General features: G+C 44.4%; 1 protein-coding gene across 5 annotated transcripts in view; it reads right to left on the bottom strand.

Moving 5' to 3' along the window:
• The window catches only part of cep72 (centrosomal protein 72), a 167,564-nt gene that overhangs the window by 32,937 nt on the left and 112,657 nt on the right, over nucleotides 1-21,970 (bottom strand). For all 5 annotated transcript variants that reach the window (XM_033016561.1, XM_033016542.1, XM_033016555.1 and 2 more), the window contains 2 exons: nucleotides 19,217-19,308; nucleotides 5,914-5,968 (listed from right to left, as the gene is read on the bottom strand). In XM_033016561.1, coding sequence (XP_032872452.1) covers nucleotides 5,914-5,968; nucleotides 19,217-19,308 — 147 coding nt within the window. The remainder of the gene's footprint in view (nucleotides 1-5,913; nucleotides 5,969-19,216; nucleotides 19,309-21,970) is intronic.

Genomic DNA, 21,970 nt, shown 5'->3' with positions numbered 1-21,970 from the left:
TTTACAGCACGGAAACAGGCCATCTCGACCCTTCTAGTCCGTGCCGAACACGTATTCTCCCCTAGTCCCACATACCTGCGCTCAGACCATAACCCTCCATTCCTTTCCCGTCCATATAACTATCCAATTTATTTTTAAATGATAAAAACAAACCTGCCTCCACCACCTTCACTGGAAGCTCATTCCACACAGCCACCACTCTCTGAGTAAAGAAGTTCCCCCTCATGTTACCCCTAAACTTCTGTCCCTTAATTCTCAAGTCATGTCCCCTTGTTTGAATCTTCCCTACTCTCAGTGGGAAAAGCTTATCCACGTCAACTCTGTCTATCCCTCTCATCATTTTAAAGACCTCTATCAAGTCCCCCCTTAACCTTCTGCGCTCCAAAGAATAAAGCCCTCACTTGTTCAACCTTTCTCTGTAACTTAGTTGCTGAAACCCAGGCAACATTCTAGTAAATCTCCTCTGTACTCTCTCTATTTTGTTGACATCCTTCCTATAATTAGGCGACCAAAATTGTACCTCATACTCCAGAATTGGCCTCACCGATGCCTTGTACAATTTTAACATTACATCCCAACTTCTATACTCAATGCTCTGATTTATAAAGGCCAGCACACCAAAAGCTTTCTTTACCACCCTATCTACATGAGATTCCACTTTCAGGGAACTGTGCACAGTTATTCCCAGATCCCTCTGTTCACCTGCATTCTTCAATTCCCTACCATTTACCATGTACGTCCCATTTTGATTTGTCCTGCCAAGATGTAGCACCTCACACTTATCAGCATTAAACTCCATCTGCCATCTTTCAGTCCACTCTTCCAACTGGCATAAATCTCTCTGTAGACTTTGAAACGCTACTTCATTACCACAACACCACCTATCTTAGTATCATCTGCATACTTACTAATCCAATTTACCACACCATCACCCAGATCATTGATGTACATGACAAACAACAGTGGACCCAACACAGATCACTGTGGCACCCCACTAGTCACTGGCCTCCAACCTGACAAACAACCATCCACCATTACTCTCTGGCATCTCCCATTCAGCCACTGTTGAATCCATCTTGCTACTCCACCATTAATACCCAACCATTGAACCTTCTTAACCAACCTTCCATGAGGAACCTTGTCAAAGGCCTTACTGAAGTCCATATATACAACATCCACTGCTTTACCCTCATCAATTTCCCGAGTAACCTCTTCAAAAAATTCAAGAAGATTAGTCAAACATGACCTTCCAGGCACAAATCCATGTTGACTGTTCCTAATCAGACCCTGTTTATCCAGATGCTTATATATATTATCTCTAAGTATCCTTTCCATTAATTTGCCCACCACTGACATCAAACTAACAGGTCTATAATTGCTAGGTTTACTCTTAGACCCCTTTTTAAACAATGGAACAACATGCACAGTACGCCAATCCTCCGGCACTATTCCCGTTTCTAATGACATTTGAAATATTTCTGTCATAGCCCCTGCTATTTCTGCACTAACTTCCCTCAATGTCCTAGGGAATATCCTGTCCGGACCTGGAGACTTATCCACTTTTATATTTCTCAAAAGTGTCAGTACTTCCTCTTCTTTGAATCTCATAGTTTCCATAGCTACTCTACTTGTTTCCCTTACCTCACATAATTCAATATCTTTGGTGAATACCGAAGAAAAGAAATTGTTCAATATCTCCCCCATCTCTTTTGGCTCTGTAGATAGCTGTCCACTCTGACTCTCTAATGGACCAATTTTATCCCTCGTTATCCTTTTGCTATTAATATAGCTGTAGAAACCCTTTGGGTTTACTTTCACCTTACTTGCCAAAGCAACCTCATATCTTCTTTTAGCTTTTCTAATTTCTTTCTTAAGATTCTTTTTACATTCTTTATACTCCTCAAGCACCTCATTTACTCCATGCTGCCTATAATTATTGTAGATCTCCCTCTTTTTCCGAACCAAGTGTCCAATTTCCCTTGAAAACCATGGCTCTTTCCGATTTTTACTATTTCCTTTCAACCGAACAGGGACATAAAGATTCTGTACTCTTAAAATTTCACCTTTAAATGTACTCCATTTCTCTTCCACATCTTTCCCATAAAACAAAATGTCCCAATTTACTCCTTTTAAATCCTTTCGCATCCCCTCAAAGTTAGCCTTTCTCCAATCAAAAATCTCAACCCTAGGTCCAGTTCTGACCCTCTCCATAATTATATTGAAACTAATGGTATTGTGATCACTGGTCCCGAACTGTTCCCCAACGCATACCTCTGCCACCTGACCCGTCTCATTTCCTAACAGGAGGTCCAGCACCGCCCCTTCTCTAGTAGGTGCTTCTATGTATTGCTGCAAAAAACTATCCTGCACACATTTTACAAACTCCAACCCATCCAGCCCATTTACAGAATGTGTTTCCCAGTCTATGTGTGGAAAATTGAAATCTCCCACAATCACTACCTTGTGCTTACTACTAATATCTGCAATCTCCTTACATATTTGCTCTTCCAATTCTCGCTCCCCATTTGGCGGTCTATAATACACCCCTATAAGTGTTGCTACCCCTTTCCCATTTCTCAGTTCCACCCAAATAGCCTCCATAGACGAGCCCTCTAATCTATCCTGCCAAAGCACTGCTGTAATATCTTCCCTGATAAGCAATGCAACACCTCCACCTCTTGCCCCTCCAATTCTATCACACCTGAAGCAACAAAATCCTGGAATATTTAGTTTCCAATCACAGCCCTCCTGCAACCATGTTTCACTGATCGCTACAACATCATACTTCCAGGTGTCAATCCAGGCTCTAAGTTCATCCACCTTTCTTACAATGCTCCTAGCATTAAAATATACACATTTAAGAAACCCACCCTCTCTTATTCTGTTTATTGTCTTTTTCTTCTCTCTCCCCTACATTTTGGGTCAGAGTGCTACCATTCTCTGCCTCCTGCCTCACACACTGACTGCTAGCTTTCCCAATTTGAGTCCCTCCCCGCAACCATACTAGTTTAAAGTCTCCCCAGTAGCCTTTGCAAATCTCCCCGCCAGGATATTGGTCCCCCTCGAGTTCAAGTGCAACCCTTCCTTTCTGTACAGGTCGCACCTTCCCCAAAAGAGGTCCCAATGATCCAGAAACTTGAATCCATACCCACTGCACCAGTCCCTCATCCACTCATTTATCCTCCACCTCGCTCCATTCCTACTCTCACTGTCGCGTGGCACAGGCAGTAATCCTGAGATTGTTACCTTTGCAGTCCTTCTCCTTAACTCTCTACCTAACTCCCTAAATTCTTCTTTCATTCTCCTGTGCTCCAAGGAATAAGGTCCCAGCCTACTCAACAACCTCTTCCGATGGCTCAGACCCACCAGCCCTGGCAACATCCTTTTAAATCTTCTCTGTACCCTTTCCAGATTGATTCCCCTTCTCTGAACAAATGACTCTAAAAGAGTTTCTAAAAGAGCACTTTTTAATTCTGAGGCTATGACCTCTGGTCCTAGACTCTCCCACCAGTGGAGACATCCTTTCCACATAAACTCTATGTGGAAGGCCAGCGGAATTTCAACAGGGAGGTTGAAACCAAAGAAACTTTGATCAACTATATTTAAATTGTGTGTGTGCAATACACTGTATACGACTGGTAATGTGATTCATATTGTCCGACACCAAAACATGTTCAAAGTTTAACAAGTCACATATTTCGGCCCTATATTTCTTCCTCTGGCTTCACAATTTACACTTAATCTATCCTTATCTCACATTTTTTTACTTTTCATCTCTGGCATTTATTGTCCAACCATCTGCCTGTCATAACCTACCCCCCCACCCCCCCCACTCCCCCTTTACCTGTATCCACCTATCAGTCACCAGGCTTTTTCCTGCCCCTCCTCGCTTCAAGCTTTTTACCCACCCCACCCCACCACAATCAGTTTGGAGAAGGGCCACAACCTTAAACATTACCATTCCACATTCTCCAGAGACACTGCCTGAGCCCGCTGATTTACTCCAGCACTTTGTGTCTTTCTTTTGTATCTGTAGCTCCTTGTATCTCCTTTAACAAGTCGATTCCTGCTTTTTAAGCTTCTCCATTATAAAATGGAAGAATCAATCATATTTCCATTTGACATAAAGGAAGCCATTCAGGCCACTGAGTCATTGCTAGCCCTGAAAGCAGTCCCAGCTATTCCTTTTCCCCAGTTATATCCCTGTGGCATATTCTTGCTCACATGCTCATTATTTCCACCCTGATTCTCCCAACAGCCACGTACATGTGGGGTAATTCAGGAAGCTAATTAACCTAGTTATCGAGTCTGGGTTGCTGGAGCTGTGTGTCGTTATGCCACACAGTCAGTTTGCCTTGACCTTTGTCGATCAGAACAATTAGAATAATTCTGAACTGATATAATTAAACAGACTCCCAGAAAGAATTTGAAGAAGGGTCTCGACCCGAAACGTCACTTATCCATGTTCTCCAGAGATGCTGCCTGACCTGCTGGGATACTCCTGCACTTTGTGTCCTTCTGAACATTTGATAAGATATTGTTGTCTGCACTTGAAATTCATGGAATTGAAAACAAAGATTATTTGAACCAATTGATCTGTTGAGTAAGAGAAAAATGATAGAGTTGATGAACTGGTTCCACAATTATAGGACGTGACAAGTGTCATGCAAGAATCTGTGTTGGATACTGCAATTATTTAGCGTGAGAAATGACCTACTGGACAAACAAAAAAACTATTTTAAACTTATCAATGACACAAAGATTTTTTTTGTCAGAATATGGGTGTTGTTAACAAGGGCAGGATTTATTGCCTAAGAGAAGATGATGGTGAGCTTCATTTGCTGCTGTCCTGCCAAAGCTACTCAGACCATGCTGTAGCTCAGGGACTTTCAGGAGGGAATTGGAAAATATTTCAGGCTGATGTGCGATGTGAAGGGATACCTGCAGGTGGTGGTGTTCTCGTGCACCCATTCCTTGTCCTTCCTAGGAGTGGATGACATGCAGTGCATTTGGTGAATGGTGCCCAGCGCAGAGGTAGGATCTCTTTAAGCCAATAAGTAAATAATTTGAAGGGATTCGACAAAGGACACAAAGTGCTGGATGGGAATCCTACCTCGGTTCCCAGTGCGGAACCTGTATATGCATGTCCCCCTATTTGCAGAAGTAATCGTGTGAGGAAACTCTTGGATTATGATGCGCCAACAACAGAAATAACATAATTCCTGAAGAACTTCACTGTAATGTAATTTCCAAATCAGCATTGCACTAAAAATGATGTAATTACACATGAATCCACATCACAATGAGGCTTAAATTTGCAAGCATGATTTGCAATAGCAACTGCCCATTTACATTTGAGAGGTTGCGGTTGAGAGTCACTTTAAAAATCACCATATGCAATAGAAATACTGATTTTCAAACGTACAAAAACAGTGGTAACACAGCAATCATTTTTTTAGGTGATAACTGGTTGGAAATTTGTTGAGGGCAGTATCATGAGAGCAGATCACATGAATGGGAAGAGTTCAGAAATATAGGATTGGAGAGGTGATGGGGCCGAGGAAACAGGAGGGGGGGAAAAAAAGTCCAGAATAACATTGAATACTAGATTTAAATTGTAGTACGTGAAGAATGAATAGGTTGTGAGGAGCAGGGATGATACAAGGAAGTGGAGATCACAGCAAAAAGATGTCGAAGGAATTCAGATGATGTTGGAAGCAAGAATGAGGATGACCACATGGAAGACTGAGGATACAATTAATTTCAAAGGATGGCAGAGCAAAATGGAAGTCAGGAACATAAACCTGAGCCACTAGTTATTAGCAATATGAAGAATTCAATGCATTTATTTCATCAGTCTTACAGGAATGCTTAGCAGTATTTGCGAAATATACAAGAGGGAAAATGAATTACCTTCATTAACCGCTTGACATTCTACAGAGCTTTTCCTTTGTGGATTCATGACACCCTGAATGGAATTAAGAAACAAGCCAACATGCATTAACAAATAACTTCACAAGAACATGAGCAACAATAACAAAAATGTGAACTCAAAAAAATGACCTTTCAATAACCTATGCACATCTGACGTTCTACATTCTTCAAAGCAGGCTATTGAGAATGATTTAAGAGAAATGACAGTAGGATCAAGTAGGACAATAAAGCTAACAATCGACACTCCTTAAAATAAGATTGCGTAAACCAGCATCTCCAGTTCCTTGTTTCTCCAATAAGCACTCCGACCCGGGTGTAGTCATAAGTGACAGAAGCAGAATTAGGCCATTTTGCCCATCAAGTCGACTCCGCCGTTCAATCATGGCTGATCTATCACTCCCTTGTAACCCCATTCTCCTGCCTTCTCCCCACAACCCCTGACACCTCTAATCAAGAAACATTCTATCTTTGCCTTAAAAAATATCCATTGGCTTGGCCTCCACAGTCTTCTGTGGCAATGAATTCCACAGATTCCCCACCCACTAACTAAAGACATTTCTCCTAATCCCTTTCCTAAAGGAACGTTCTTTAATTCTGAGGCTATGATCTTTGGTTCTAGACTCTCCCACTGGTGGAAACATCCTCTCCACATCCACTCTATCCAGGCCTTTCACTATTCGGTAAGTTTCAATGAAGTTCCCCCCCCTTCATCCATCTAAACTCCAGCAAGTTGAAGCCCAGTGCTGTCAAACGCTCATCAAATGTTCTCCCATTCAATCCTGAAATCATTCTCGTAAACCTCCTCTGGACCCTCTCCGGCACCAGCATATTTTTCCTTCAGATTGGGGCCCAAAATTGCTCACAATATTCCAAATGTAGTCTGCTATAGAGCCTCAGCATTACATCCGTTTTTGTATTCTAGTACTCACGAAATAAATGCTAGCATTGCGCTTGCCTTCCTTACTTCCGATTCGACTTGCAAATTCACTCTTTGGGAATCCTGCACCAGTACCTTTGCACCTCCAATTTCTGAATTCACTCCCCATGTAGAAAATAGTCTACCCCTTTTATTACAACTACCAACATTTTGCTACACTGTATTCCATCTACCACTTCTCTGCCCACTCTCTCAACCTGTCCTTGTCCTTCTGCAGAGTCCCTGCCTTCTCTACACTACCTGTCCCTCCACCTATCTTCGTATCATCAGCAAACTTGGCCACAAAGCCTGCAGTCCCCTCATCCAAATCATTAATATACAAAGTGAAGAGTAGCAGCCCCAGCACCGACCCCTGCGGAACTCTGCTGGTCACTGGCAGCCAAGATAAAGCCCACTTTACTGCCACCTTTTGCCATCTGCCAACTGGCCAACCTGCTGTCCAAGCTAGTATTTTCCCTTTGATACCGTGTGGCCTCTCATCTTCTTTAGCAGCCTCACATGCGCACATTATCGAAGACTTTCTGAAAATCTAGGTAAACACCATCCACTGACTCTCCCATGCTATTTACTTCCTCAAATAATTCCAACAGATTTGTTAGGCAAAACCATGCTGTCTTTGTCCTAAATTATCATGTACTTCTAAGTACTCCATAAGTTCATCCATTATAATCTTACCAACCACTGAAGTCAGGCTTATCGGCCTATAGTTTCCACTCTTCTCCTTTGCTCCCTTCTTGTATAGCAGGGTAATATTTGCAATTTTCCAAACGTCTGGAACCACTCCTGACTCTAATGATTCTTAAAAGATCACTACTAATGCCTCCACATCTCTAAATCCACCTCTTTCAGAACCCTGGGGACTGGGGTGCAGTCCATCCAGTCCAGGTAACTTATACACCTTCAGGACTTTCAGTTACCCAAGCAGCTTCTCCTTAGTAATAGCCTCTTCACTAACTTCCACCCCCTGACTCTCTTGAATTTCAGGCACGTTGCTGGGTGCTAGTCCACAGAAGACAATTCATATCAGGTAAATAGAAGGATTTGAATTGACAACACTTTGGTAGAGTTTTTCAAATGAATAGATGAAGAAAAAAACCCACCTCATTCTCTGCTGAGTAGTCAGCAACAAAATACTTATATCTACTGGGTGGCTAGTAGCACAGCTGATAGGGCTCATAGCGCCAGAGGACCAGGATTGATCCTGAACTCATTTGTTACATATGCAGAGTTTGCACGTTCTCCCTCTAAACATGGGGGGTTTCCTCCGGATGCTCCATTTTCCACCCACATCCCAAAGACGTGCAGGTTTGTAGGTTAATTGGCCTCTGTAAATTGTTCCCAGTGTGTAGGGAGTAGAAACATAGAAACATAGAAAATAGGTGCAGGAGTAGGCCATTCGGCCCTTCGAGCCTGCACCGCCAGTCAAAATGATCATGGCTGATCATCCAACTCAGTATCCTGTACCTGCCTTCTCTCCATACCCCCTGATCCCTTTAGCCACAAGGGCCACATCTAACTCCCTCTTAAATATAGCCAATGAACTGGCCTCAACTACTACCTTCTGTGCCAGAGAATTCCACAGATTCACCACTCTCTGTGTAAAAAATGATTTTCTCATCTCGGTCCTAAAATACTTCCCTCTTATCCTTAAACTGTGACCCTTTGTTATGGACTTCCCCAACATCGGGAACAATCTTCCTGGCTATATTTAAGAGGGAGTTAGATGTGGCCCTTGTGGCTAAAGGGATCAGGGGGTATGGAGAGAAGGCAGGGATGGGATACTGAGTTGGATGATCAGCCATGATCATATCGAATCGCGGTGCAGGCTCGAAGGGCCGAATGGCCTACTCCTACACCTATTTTCTATGTTTCTATGTTTCTATGACACCCAGGTCTCGTTGCATCTCCCCTTTTCCTAATGGGCCACCATTCAGATAATAGTCTACTTTCCTGTTTTTGCCACCAAAGTGGATAACCTCACATTTATCCACATTATACTGCATCTGCCATGCATTTGTCCACTCACCCAACCTATCCAAGTCACCTTGCAGCCTCCTAGCATCCTCCTCACAGCTAACACTGCCCCCCAGCTTCGTGTCATCCGCAAACTTGGAGATGTTGCATTCAATTCCCTCATCCACATCATTAATATATATTGTAAATAGCTGGGGTCCCAGCACCGAGCCTTGCGATACCCCACTAGTCACTGCCTGCCATTGTGAAAAGGACCCGTTTACTCCTACACTTTGCTTCCTGTTTGCCAGCCAGTTCTCTATCCACATCAATACTGAACCCCCAATACCGTGTGCTTTAAGTTTGCATACCTATCTCTTATGTGGGACTTGTCGAAAGCTTTCTGAAAGTCCAGATATAACACATCCACTGGTTCTCCCTTATCCACTCTACAAGTTACATCCTCGAAAAATTCTATAAGATTCGTCAGACATGATTTACCTTTCATGAATCCATGCTGACTTTGTCCAATGAATTCACCACTTTCCAAATGTGCTGCTATCCCATCTTTAATAACTTGACTCCAGCATTTTCCCCACTACCGATGTTAAACTGATTTGTAATTCCCCGTTTTCTCTCTCCCTCCTTTTTTAAAAAGTGGGGTTACATTAGCTACCCTCCAATCCTCAGGAACTACTCCAGAATCTAACGAGTTTTGAAAAATTATCACTAATGCATCCACTATTTCTGGGGCTACTTCCTTAAGTACTCTGGGATGCAACTTATCTGGCCCTGGGGATTTATTGGCCTTTAATCCATTCAATTTACCTAACACCACTTCCCGGCTAACCTGGATTTCACTCAGTTCCTCCATCTCATCTGACCCCCGGTCTTGCTATTTCCGGCAGATTATTTTTGTCTTCCTTAGTGAAGACAGAACCAACGTAGTTATTCAATTGGTCTGCCATGTCCTTGTTCCCCATGATCAATTCGCCTTTTTCTGACTGCAAGGGACCTACATTTGTTTTAACTAATCTTTTCCTCTACACATATCTTTTGTAGTCCGTTTTTATATTCCCTGCCAGTTTTCTTTCATAATCTATTTTCCCTTTCCTAATTAAGCCCTTTGTCCTCCTCTGCTGGACTCTGAATTTCTCCCAGTCCCCTGGTAGGCTGCTTTTTCTGGCTATGCTTCATCTTTTGTTTTGATACTATCCCTGATTTCCCTTGTTTTCCACGGATGCACTACCTTCCCTGATTTATTCTTTTGCCAAACTGGGATGAACAATTGGTGTAGTTCATCCATGTGGTCTTTAAATGCCTTCCATTGCACATCCATCGTCAACCCTTTAAGAATCAATTGCCAGTCTATCTTGGCCAATTCACGTCTCATACCCTCAAAGTCACCTTTCTTTAAGTTCAGGACTCTTGTTTCTGAATTAACAATGCCACTCTCCATCCTATTATGGTCACTCTTGCCCAAGGGGCCACACACAACAAGACTGCTAACTAACTCTTCCTCATTACTCAGCCCTCGAAGCAAGCTCTCATTTCAGAACTGCTGGGAGATGATAATCTCGGCGATAGGAAGCCATCACAAATGCTGCGGAGATGGCGCATGCAGGCGGTGGACGACAAGATTGACGGTAATGTCTGGAAACAGGTTTCTCCGCTGCATGCCTACTCGGGTGCAGGGGCATCTGATAGGTATGTTTCAATCGGCCAGCATAGACAAGCTCGCAAAACAGGCCGACATTGTCTTGGAGACAACTACTGTGCTGCAGGTGACTGTGGTTAATGCAACAACAGTAAAGCTGGAAAATTCACAGCGGGAACAGCAAATTGCAGCGCTCACTGTACAAGTCAAGGCTATGGCAACCCAGCAGAACCATTCACGTTTCAGGTTTAACGCAAACCTTGGGGGTCGAGGATGGGGCAGAGGTGATGCTCAACGCACATGCTGGAAACACTAGAAATATGGTGCAGCGGACTGGTCGTGTCAACCTCCTTACTCCTTCTCCAAACATCAACACCCGGGATACGACGAGGCCCGGCAGTAGAGGCGACTGTTGCCCGTGGGCAAACTAGCCACCGCCTTTTACTCAGCGACAGTCTTTCGAGTATGCAATATCTCATTGACTCCGGCGCTGAGTTATCGGTCATTCCACCCAGTTCCCAAAAGCGTTTACATCCTAACCCCGGATGCGTTCTCACCGCTGAGACCAAATTCTAGCATACAGACATTTGGTCAGAAATCAGTTACGCTCGACTTCAGTCTGCAGAAAACGTTTCGCTGAATTTTCACAGTCGCCGACGCATCAAAACTAATTATCAGAGCGGATATTCATTCACACTTTTTTTTGCTGGTGGATTTTAAAAATCGCCGCTTAAGTGATTACTGCACTCACGCATAGGTAGACTGCATCTGCCGTCCGGCAATGTCTATCTCTCACCTTACCAGCCTCCAACTCAGCACCGGCCCATATCAGGAGTTACTTAAACAATTTCCATGACTAATAACTCCGTCTTACCGGCACACAATGATATCAAACATTCTGTCACGCATCATATTCAGACCAGCGGCCCTCCAGTTTCAGCAATAGCGCGCAGGTTTCCCGTAGATTGCCTCAAAGTTGCAAAGGCCAATTCTGCAAAGGTCAATTTGACCATATATTGGAGCTCGGGATCATCCGCAGGTCTAAGAGCTGCTGGGCATCACCTCTTCACACGGTCCCAAAGAAGCCCCCCCGGCAATTGGAGACCCTGCGGCGGCTACCGTTCACTAAACAATGTCACTATTCCAGATCAATACAGCATCCCACATTTGCAGGATTTCTAAGCAAGCCTACAGGGCAAGCGGTGTTCGCAAGCGTCGATCTCGTGCGTGCGTATTATTAAATTACGGTCGAGCCTGCCGATATTCCCAAGACAGCCGAGGTCACCGCGTTCGGGACGTTCGAATTTCTACGGATGCCGTTTGGTTTATGGAATGCAACACAATTGTTCCAGCGTTTCATGGACTCATAGGCTCCGGCCTCGATTTCGTCTACGCATACATAGACGACGTGTTGGAATGCACGCTGCATACTGATCCCGATCTTATCCATCGCCACCGGACGCATACAGCCCATAATTGGAAGATGTACATGTCGATGACAACGAGAGAAATACATCATATGTGACACTTCCACTGACAAACCAAGGCTGTTTGTGCCTAGGACGATGAATCGAGAAGTTTGCAACGCGCTGCACAACTTAGCACATCCGGGCAAGAAGGCTACGATAAAACTAATCTCCGAACGTTTCATCTGGCCTTTCATCAAGCATGATGTTGGATTATGGACGAAGACTTGTCTACCGTGACAACAATCCAAGATCTCCAGGGCACACTCGGACCCCTTTCGGTGAGTTTCCTGTACCAAACACCCGTTTCGACCACGTGCACCTGGACTTGGTCGGCCCACTCCCACCGTCAAGAAACGACACATATCTGCTCATTGTGAAGACCAGTTCACAAGATGGCAAGATGCTATCCCAGTCATCAACATTTCAGAGGAAACAATAGCCCGCGCTTTTGTTGACTGTTGGATTTCGGTCTTTGGGATCCCAAGTACGATCACAACAGACCGAGGACCATAATTCGAGTCTGCGATGTTTCAAACACTAACCGACCTCTTGGGTACGAACCAGATTCAAACGACTACGTATCATCCACAAGCGAGCGGCCTGATTGAACGGTTACATCGCCAGTTGAAAGTCGCCCTGGCAGCCGGAGGAGACACGTCGAACTGCAGTGAGCGTTCTGCTTGGCATTCGTATGGCGATGAAAGCAGACTTAGGATGTTCATCGGCGGAAATGGTTTATGGCACAACTCTGAAGCTGCCCGGTGAATTTGTTGAACCAATCCCCACAGACAGATCCTATGATCCAAGCAAGTATGTCGATCGATTACAGCGAACTATGCAGCTACTCAGGCCAACACCGACACGGCGAACACCTGCAATGGTCCATGTGCCTGCTGACCTCCAATGCTGCACACATGTTTTGGTCCGACACAACGCCGTCTGGCGACCCCTTCAGCATACGATGGCTGAAGTTTTGTGAAGTATCGGAACTGAAAAATTGACACCGTATACGTGGCCCGGTTAAAGCCAGCCAGTCGAGAACCAACCAACTATCCCACCCACCGAACCAGCAAAGTTACAAGACCACAACACTTCCTGTCTGCAGTACCAACCACGATCAGGCCGTAAAATCAATCCGCCAGACGGGGCAGGACAAAGCCAGGCAGTCGCCACCTTGTATAACTCGGTGGCTGAGGGGGGATCTGTGGTGCCTTCACGCCCATGTTGGTTTTGCATACAGCCTGGCACCGCTCGCGACTCGCCAGCAGCCTCACAAGTAGGTCCAGCCACAAGAGCTCAATATCAACTCCAAGGTTAGACTGTGGCGGCACCTGATAGCATCCCAAGGTCACGACGAACCATCGTCTCTAGAGGGCGGCGTCTTGGTGGAGGAGGCGTGAGTCACGGGGTCGGTATCTGAGTTGTTATTTAAGGCCGGGCAACGCCTGTGTGAGGGAAGGAGGAGGGAGCTGTATTGCAGAAGATTAAACACGTCTAGTGCACACAACTCGTGTACGACTAGTTTTTGGCTGGACTACTGACAGTCTCTGCCACAATTGGTGACCCCAGACGCCCAGACACACATATCCCACGGTTCCTGCCATTTTCGGCGCGTGCCATTTCACCTGGCCTTTCATCATCGCGGACGTGGCCCAGCCGCTGCGGAGCGCAGATTTCTTGTGGGAGCAGTCATTCCTCATGGACGTGAAGGGCCAAAGTCTCATCCTCGTCAACTTTTAAGAAGATCTCCTTGCGTTCCACTGCGCCCACAGCGCCGGTCAGCAACCCTGTAGCAATGGTGGACAATGTCTATGCCCAGGTACTGGCTGAGTTCCTGGACATTGTCACCCCCAAGTTCGGCTCGGCCAGCCTGAGGCACCGTATTCTGACATCGGGTCCACCACTCCACGCTCGCGCCCGTAGGCTCGCTCCTGACAAGCTCTTCATAGCAAAGGCGGAGTTTCGGAGTATGTAGGCCATGGGTATCGTTCATCGCAAGGTGTCCGGCGGCTGAAGGCCGTGCGGGGACGACCGCCGCCTTAACGAGGCCACGAATGCTGACCGTTACCCCATTCCCCACATAAAGGACTTCTCAGCACATCTGGCCAGGGCTAGTTTCTTCTCTATGATCGACCAAGTCCGGGGATATCGCCAGATCCCCGTGCGACCGGAGGATTCCCCAAGATGGCAATTATCACCCCGTTCGGGTTGTTTGAGTTCCTGCGGATGCCCTTCGGCCTCAAGAACGCCGTGTAGGCCTTTCAGCGCCTGAAGGACACAGTGGTGCGCGGGCTCGATTTCCTGTTAGACGGCTACTTGGACGACATCCTCATGGCAAGTCGCTCGCGTGAGGAACACTGCGCCCACCTGCGTCTACTCATCCAGCGCCTAAGTGACCATGGCCTCGTAATTAACCCTGGCAAGTGCCAATTCGGCCTTCGGGCCATCAACTTCCTGGGGCATCGTGTGACACGGCACAGAGTCGTGCCTCTGCCGGACAGGGTTGAGGCAATCCGCCAGTTCCCGCGGCCTGCTACGGTACGTGGCCTCCGGGAGTTCGTAGGGATGGTCACATTTTACCGCTGGTTCGTTCCGGCGGCTGCCGAACTTTTGCGGCCGCTTTTTCAGTTGCTGACGGGCAAGCAGCGGCAGATACAGTGGGACGCTGTCGCCGTGGAGGCGTTTGAAGGGGCGAAGGAGACCTTGGCTCGGGCGACTATGCTCGTGCATCCGTCAGCCGACGCCCCCACAGCCCTTACCGTGGATGCCTCTGTGTGCGGTTGGCGGCGTTTTGGAACAGTCCGTTAATGGCCGTTGGCGGCCTCTCGCCTTCTTTAGCCGGCACCTGAGGGTTGCGGAGCAGCGCTACAGCGCTTTCGACCGGGAGTTGCTCGCCTTACACCTTGCAGTGCGGCACTTCCGGTACTTCCTCGAGGGTCGTTCCTTCGTAGCCTTCACGGACCACAAGCCCCTCACATTTGCGTTTGCGAAGGTTTCGATCCTATGTCCACCCGTCAGCAGCGCCAGCTGGCGGCTATTTCGGAGTATACACCGGACGTCCGGCACATCGCTGGGAAATGCAACCTCGTGGCAGATGCTTTGTCCCGTCCGGCAATTACATTCGTGCTTAACCCGGCCTCGGGGATAGATTACTCCGACTTGGCGGTGGCCCAGCTGGCGGACGATGAGATGCCAGCGTACCGCACCGCGATCTCTGGCTTGGTGCTTGAGGACGTTTGCGGGAGAGGGTCGGCGCCCTATCTCCCATCCCAATGTCGCGTCATGGAGTGGCCCATTTCCATGTGCCACTGCCACCGATGGGCTGCCCGTATGTTTTTCTTTGCCATGACTCCCACGTCACCCTTGCAGCGCCCATATGAAGATCCCTTTCGCGTGCTGCGGCCTACTACATTCCATTTGGACATGGGAGGTCGGCGTGAAACGGTCTGTGACTCGTTTAAACCGGCCCACTTGGACCTGAGCGAGCCAGTCCATGTAGCTCAACCTCCCCGTCGCGGGCATCCGCCGTCCCGGGCTCCCGGAGATTCTCCCGAACCGAACAAGTCCCCGGGGCGTGGGGTTGTATCTACGCGTTCGGGCCGTCTCGTGCGATGTCCTGTGCGGTTCGGTGCCTCTGCTTCTGGGGGGGGGGTGGGGGGAGTCATGTGGCGGCACCTGATAGCAACCCAAGGTCACGACGAACCATCGGCTCTATAGAGGGCGGCCTTCTTGGTGGGGGAGGCGCGAGTCACGGGGTCGGTATCTGAGTTGTTATTTAAGGCCGGGCAACGCCTGTGTGAGGGAAGGAGCAGGGAGCTGTATTGCAGAAGATTAAACACGTCAAGTGCACACAACTCGTATCTGACTAGTTTTTGGCTGGACTCCTGCCAGTCCCCGCCACAAGACCCACTAATGGCCTTATCTGCACACGGGTTATGATTGGTGAGAATGAAGGTAAAAGGGGCTTCTGGAATAAAGATGAGGTAAGGTGTCTTGGCTCAGTTAAGTGTCGTTGGTTCTTTGCTTTCTGTCGTGGGTTCAGTAGATCCAACAGAAACTTGACCTCCCAACTTCTATACTCAATACTCTGATTGATGAAGGCCAATGTGCCAAAAGCCTTTTTGACTACCCTATCTACTTATGACATACTCAGCAGACAGAGACGAACTGCTAATTCTGAGATAGAGCATGGAAACGGACCCTTCGGCATATCGAGTGCACTCCGACCACTCATTCACTAGTTCTATGTTATCCCACTATTTGGGAAAACTACACAAAGTAACAGCACAATCTTTTTTTAAAGAGACAAAGATTTCTACGATGCATTCCATCACATCAGAATGACCAACATTTTTTTGTTCAGTGAATACTTTTGCAGTTATAATGTACCCAGCAAACTGTCACAAACAGTAATAAGGTAAACAAGAAGTTCGGCTGTTTTAGTAGCATTCTTGAAAATATTGTCATTGGATCTTTTCCATCCCCTGAGAGCAAAGATGTACCTAAATTTAACATTGAATCTGAATGAAAGCGTCATTAACAATCGTCAGTACTGCACTTGATTGTTCACCAGGATTATGTGTTTGATTCCTCGGAGCAGGATTTGAAGGTAAAGTGTAACTTCTGTCCAGAAGCTCGAGCAATCGATTATATTCAACGAAAAAGTGTAACCTGTTGCAGTATGTGCATATGTTGTTTATCATGATTCAATGTATATTTTTAAGAGAAAGTTAGATATTTCTCTTTGGGCTAACAGAATCAAGGGGTATGGGTAGAATGTAGGAACGGAGTACTGATTGTGGATGATAAGCCATGATCATATTGAATGGTGGTGCTGAATCAAAGGACCGATTGGCCTACTCCTGCACCTATTTTCTATGCTTCTATGATTTGTTCTAGATTCTGGCTATTTAATTTTGATTAGAGATTTGAATGGTGCTGCATCATGTTGCACATAATTGCAAATTCTGTCAGTTGTTTCCCATGAATGGGCAGATAGGAAATACCAATTTATAGCCTCTAAAGATTCCAAAAATTCTTAAAGGATTGGACAAGCTAGATGCAGGAAAAATGTTCCCGATGTTGGGGGAGTCCAGAACCAGAGGTCACAGTTTAAGAATAAGGGTAGGACATGAGATGAGGAAAAACTTCTTCACCCAGAGAGTTGTGAATCTGTGGAATTCTCTGCCACAGAAGGCAGTGGAGGCCAATTCACTGGATGTTTTCAAGAGAGTTAGATTTTTTCCATCACAGTGAGGAGGAGTTGGAGATTCACTGTGATGGATGTTTGTGTAAAGTGTGTTAAGTGTGGGTCTTGTTTTTTTTTGTAATGTTAAGACTGCAGAAAATGCAATTTCGTTCAAACCAAGCTGTATGAATGACAATAAAATGCATTCTATTCTATTCTATTCTATTTAGCTCTTTGGGCTAAAGGAATCAAGGGATATGGGAAAAAAGCAGGAACAGGGTACTGATTTTAGATGATCAGCCATGATCATATTGAATGGCGGTGCTGACTCGAAGGGCCGAATGACCTACTCCTGCATCTATTTTTCTATGTTTCAAACACAATTAAATCAGTTTGTGATACCATAAAGAATAATGCTAATTATAATGACATACAAAATAATAATAATGATGATGATATTTGGATGTTTATTGCAGTGACCTATTTATCAATGATTTTCCTTCTAGGGGGTGAAGAAGTCACCAATACATAAAATTCCCACTGCTCGTAATTTTGCGAGAGCTTTGATTTGAGAATTAAGGGGCAAAAGTTTAGGGGTAACATGAGGGGGAACTTCTTTACTCAGAGAGTGGTAGCTGTGTGGAATGAGCTTCCAGTGGAAGTGGCAGGTTCGATTTTATCATTTAAAAATAAATTGGATAGGTATATGGACGGGAAAGGAATTGAGGGTTATGGTCTGAGTGCAGGTAGATGGGACTAGGTGAGAGTAAGTGTTCGGCACAGACTAGAATGGCCGAGATGGCCTGTTTCCGTGCTGTAATTGTTATATGGTTATTATATGGTTATAATGATGAACTAAGCTTGATCCAAACTGATCCCTACTCCGTAATAATCTGAACATACATGAAATCACTATTAATTTTTAAAATAAGGTAGATGATTTATTTCTGTTATCCATAAAAACAATGTGAGTTTAAGGTTAAAGCATATTTTGAGAGGGGGAAATATAATCATAAATAATTATTTATAATAATAAATAATAACAAGAAAATTTTGTAAATTGAAATATTTTCTTCTTGATTTGAAATATACTTTCTACGAATGAATTTTATAGTAGCAAGGCTAATCAGAAATTCATGTTTTTTGACCGCTGCTTCATTATCTTACTGCTGAAGATAATGCCTAGCCTTTGCTATGTTAGTTGATTAGTGACTGAGGGGGAAAAAAGCCTGGAGCTTTCTTGTTGCGGTACTTAAGTATGAACTTGAGTTTGAGCTTAGAAGTATGAGGGGGGACCTAATTGAAACTTACCGAATTGTGAAAGGCCTGGATAGAGTGAATGTGGAGCGGATGTTTCCACCAGTGGGAGAGTCTGGGACCAGAGGCTCAGAATAAAAGGACGTACCTTAAGAAAGGAGATGAGAAGGAATTTATTTCGACAGTGGATGGTGGATTTGTGGAATTCACTGCCCCAGAAGGCTGTGGAGGCCAAGTCAATGGATATTTTTTAAGATGGAGATCGATAGATTCTTGAGTAGTCAGGATGTCAGGGATTATGTGGGGAAAGCAGGAGAATGGGGTTGAGAGGGAAAGATAGATCAGCCAGGATTGAATGGCGGTGTAGACATGATGGGCAGAATGAATGAATGAATGAATGAATGAATGAATGAATGAATGAATGAATGAATGAATGAATGGCCTTATTCTGCTCCTAGAACTTATGAACTATTTTTTGGCAGTATCAAGAAGAAACTGATAATTGTAGCTACTAGATTGGAACAGGTTAAAATACATGCACATGCAATGAAATGAATAAGATTCAATTGGAAACAAGGCTCAGATGGAAGATAAATAATACATTTTCTGTTACCCAAAAGCCAGTATCACAAATAGCACCTTTATAAATGTGTCTGTTTTGTTATGGGTGAATCTGAAAACTATTTCTGCAATCACCTCTTGTGAAATGTTCTTTATACGTCAAGAAATACTCTGAATATTACAGTGCATTGATATAATAACATTATTCGCCATAACAATACTTTTCATTTATGCTCAATAGTACAGACTAGTTTTTAAACCTTAGAAGCGCTGACTGGCCAGGATCTGGTTGCATGTGAGGTATTTCTTGCCATGGATTCCTGGCTTCTTGCATCGTCAATCTTGTGAATACCTTTGTTGAAAGGATAAGGAATTATTGTTAAACCAATGATATAGAACAAGATGAATCTTTAATAGTTAGCAACGGTATAGAAGTGTGGAATCATAATTGCAATGTAAACCTCAAACTGAGAATAAATCATTGTTGCATGCACAGTGGTTAATTCTGTGATGTAAAACCTGCATGCAAAAGATCTATGTCACAAGAAACATTTCTGGGGGGAAAAAAGAGTTCATTTGAACAAAGTGCCAGAAATCTGATATAATGATCTGAAAGTCTTTATTCTAAGAGTCGTAGATTTATAGAATCACACAGTAGAAACAGGCCCTTTGGCCACACTGAACCAACATGCCTCTTATACATGAGTCCCACCCGCATGTTTTTGACCCTCTAAACCTATCCGATCCATGTATCAATTACTTTCCATTCTTATTGGGTTTCAGTAGGAAAAAAGTCCTAAGAATGTTGCCACTAACTAGCCAGTAAAATAAACTTGCCAATAAAATTTACAATTTACAATTGCTTGAGCATACAAGCTTGCATGTATTAATGTTCTCGGGGACTTGACATAAAAAAATTACCCAAAACGCTTCACTGTAAATCCGGTAGTTGAGAACTATACTAATTTTTCATATCCACTGTTCCAGGTGTAGACTCCTGTATATCCATTGTCAGAGTGAGGCCCAGCGCAAATTGGAGGAACAGCACCTCAGATTTTGCTTGGGTAGCTTACAACCCAGCGGTATGAACATTGACTTCTCTAACTTCAAGTAGCCCTTGCTTTCCCTCTCTCTCTATCCCCTCCCCCTTCCCAGTTCTCCCACCAGTCTTACTGTCTCTGACTACATTTTATCTCTGTACCGCCCACTCCGCTGACATCAGTCTGAAGAAAGGTCTCGACCCGAAACGTCACCCATTACTTCTCTCCAGAGATGCTGCCTCACCCGCTGAGTTACTCCAGCATATTGTGTCTACCTTTGATTTAAACCAGCATCTGCAGCTCTTTCCAATAAACCTTTGCAATGCAGGATACATGGTACATAACTTCAGTTCTGTGAGGTGCACCCAAACTCTGTTGTCAACTGCAATTCGTATTATCTATATACCACATCAGCTCCTCAAATGACCCGTTTTTTGTTGCTCCTTAAATGTAATCCAGAATTACCTCCCTAAATGTCAATATCTCTCTCTCCTCCCTAAAAAAAAAATCATCTTTTCTTAATATCTCCTAATGTGCCGAGAGTTCAGTTTTCTCTGATTAGCTCCAGTGAAGTACTTTGGGTTTGTTTATGATATAATAATATTTAAATGCGGTTCTGAAATGACTTGTAAACCAATTCCAATCGTACAGCAATTTAAAATACCAAGATTAATCTGATTATTTTACTTGTGGGGCTAAAGCTGACCAAGCGATTTCAGCAGGTATTAATCTGCATTGTTGTAAAGTTAATTTCTGTTTTTTGAAGTGATAGGAGAATGAGATAAGTACATGGCCTATTAATTAATCAACTGCATTGATTGCAAGGATTAATGATCAACTTCCACACACTAAGCTCCACATAACTGGAAAGAAGGTTGGGTTCATAGGGGACCAGCTTGTAAATGACTGTTTTACCATAATCAACAAAACAACTGCTTGGAAAGAACCTGAACTTTAAAAGATGTTGCAGCTAACACACAATTCAAAATTAAAACTCCTCAAACAGCCCAGGTTAGCAGGTCATTCATGATTCACATTAATTATTGATTCCACAATAGAATAGACATGGTTGGAAAATACATTATCTGGTGCGATCAGATGCACAACTGGTTCAGTAACAATCTATATATTATTGAAAGAACTCAATAACTATACAGGATCTCCTGAGGACCATTACACTATGAACTCAATTTGTATGTAATGATACATTTCTCATGCCACTGAGCAATGCAAATTAAACTTTGTCTTTTTATACATAGTCAGAGTCATTCGGCAAGGAAAGGCCTGGATGGAGTGGATGTGGAGAGGATGTTTCCACTAGTGGGAGAGTCTAATACCAGAGGTCAGCCTCAGAATTAAAGGACGCTTCTTTAGGAAAGAGATGATGAAGATTTATTTAGTGGTGAATCTGTGGAATTCTTTCCCACAGAAGGCAGTAGAGGCCAAGTCAATGGATATTTTTAAGGTATAGATAGATTCTTAATTAGTACAGGTGTCAGGGGTTAATGGGACAAGGCAGATGAGAAACATACTTGAACGCTTACAGGTAGGCGAAGTGTAGATGGGGCATCTTGGTCAGAATTGGCAAGCTGGGCCAAAGGGCATGTTGCTGTGCTGTATGAATCTGTGAGTCTAAGTTTGTTGCATTTGCCTGTGATTGGTCCTGTCCCTGTAAATCTTTCCTATCCATGTACCTATCCAAATGTCTTCTCAATATTTAGGGAGGAACTGCTGATGTTGATTTATACCAAAGATATAGACACAAAGTGCTGGAGTAACTCAGCGGGTCAGGCAGCATCTCTGGAGAAAAAGGATGGTAACATTTCGGGTCAGAACCCTTCTTCAGACCCCTATCCTGTGTCTTCTAAATGTTGTTATTGTACCTGCCTCAACTACAATACAATACAATACAATACAATTCAATTTATTGTCATTTGGACCCGTTGAGGTCCAAACGAAATGTCGTTTCTGCAG

This window comes from Amblyraja radiata, chromosome 2 (genome assembly GCF_010909765.2).
Source record: "Amblyraja radiata isolate CabotCenter1 chromosome 2, sAmbRad1.1.pri, whole genome shotgun sequence".
Classification (NCBI taxonomy): domain Eukaryota; kingdom Metazoa; phylum Chordata; class Chondrichthyes; order Rajiformes; family Rajidae; genus Amblyraja; species Amblyraja radiata.
Note: the sequence above shows the minus strand (reverse complement) of the source record. Positions and strands in the feature narration are given on the sequence as shown.